General features: G+C 34.6%; 1 protein-coding gene across 1 annotated transcript; it reads left to right on the forward strand.

Moving 5' to 3' along the window:
• Window positions 1-311: 311 nt before the first annotated feature.
• LOTGIDRAFT_61096 (hypothetical protein) lies at window positions 312-467 on the forward strand (the record flags this gene model as incomplete). The annotated part of the gene is made up of 1 exon (XM_009068545.1): window positions 312-467. A coding segment is annotated over one exon (156 nt), but the record flags the coding sequence as incomplete, so codon positions are not given.
• Between the last annotated feature and the right edge of the window lie 415 nt (window positions 468-882).

The following is an 882-nucleotide window of genomic DNA, read 5'->3' on the forward strand; positions in this document are numbered from 1 at the left end:
CTCAACTTTAGACTGCTCTTGCGCGTGATGTAATTATCGTAGAAGGTTGATTTTTTCAGAGTCTTTAGCATTTTGCTACATTTGCAAAGTCCCACTCTGTGCCACGTGTGGCTCTAGTTTTGTTTTTTTTTAAAAAAAAAGTTTAAGCTCGCTTTTCAAAATCGTCTGCAGTGCTGTTACACATTTTCAGCATTAATTTTTTTTTTAGCAAGACTTATCTCTTGTTTATCTTTGTGTATATTGTCAGTGGCGGAGCCAGGTATTAGTCCACTGTATACTGTATATGAATAAAATATTTGAAAATTTTACAGGAGATAACAGAAAGCGACTATATCTGTTACTGTGTACCAGGGTTTACTGGTAGAAATTGTCAAGTTAATATTGATGAATGTACAGTCAATCCTTGTCAACAAGACGGTCTATGTATTGATGGAATTAACAACTATTTCTGTGCTTGTATGAAAGGTATGGAAAATATATTTCTTTACTGGCTCCAGTATATAGCTATAATATATAAGGTTGATATCTTGTGTTAACTGTAATGATCGTAAATTCAACAAAATAATCCAAGGAACTGCATGAACCATGAATGAGCTCAACTCGACTTCTGAAACCGTCTAGTTAAAATTAGACCAAACTTTTGTACAAAAGGTGTATATAGAGAAGCATTAGATAAGTTTATCAACTGAACACACCTTTTTTTCACCTCACAAAATCCCAATGTTGGAGAGCGGTGAACTCTGATTGGCTGGCGGTGTTATCAATGGATGAATGTCAAGAGGGCTGTCGTTAGACCCTTCCTAAAGTGGCTATATTAAAATCAAACGCTAATTAAAAACAGAACANAAGTTGAGACTAATTTTAATTAGACAGCCTCTGAAA

Source organism: Lottia gigantea, assembly GCF_000327385.1.
Source record: "Lottia gigantea unplaced genomic scaffold LOTGIsca_9015, whole genome shotgun sequence".
Lineage (NCBI taxonomy): Eukaryota > Metazoa > Mollusca > Gastropoda > Lottiidae > Lottia > Lottia gigantea.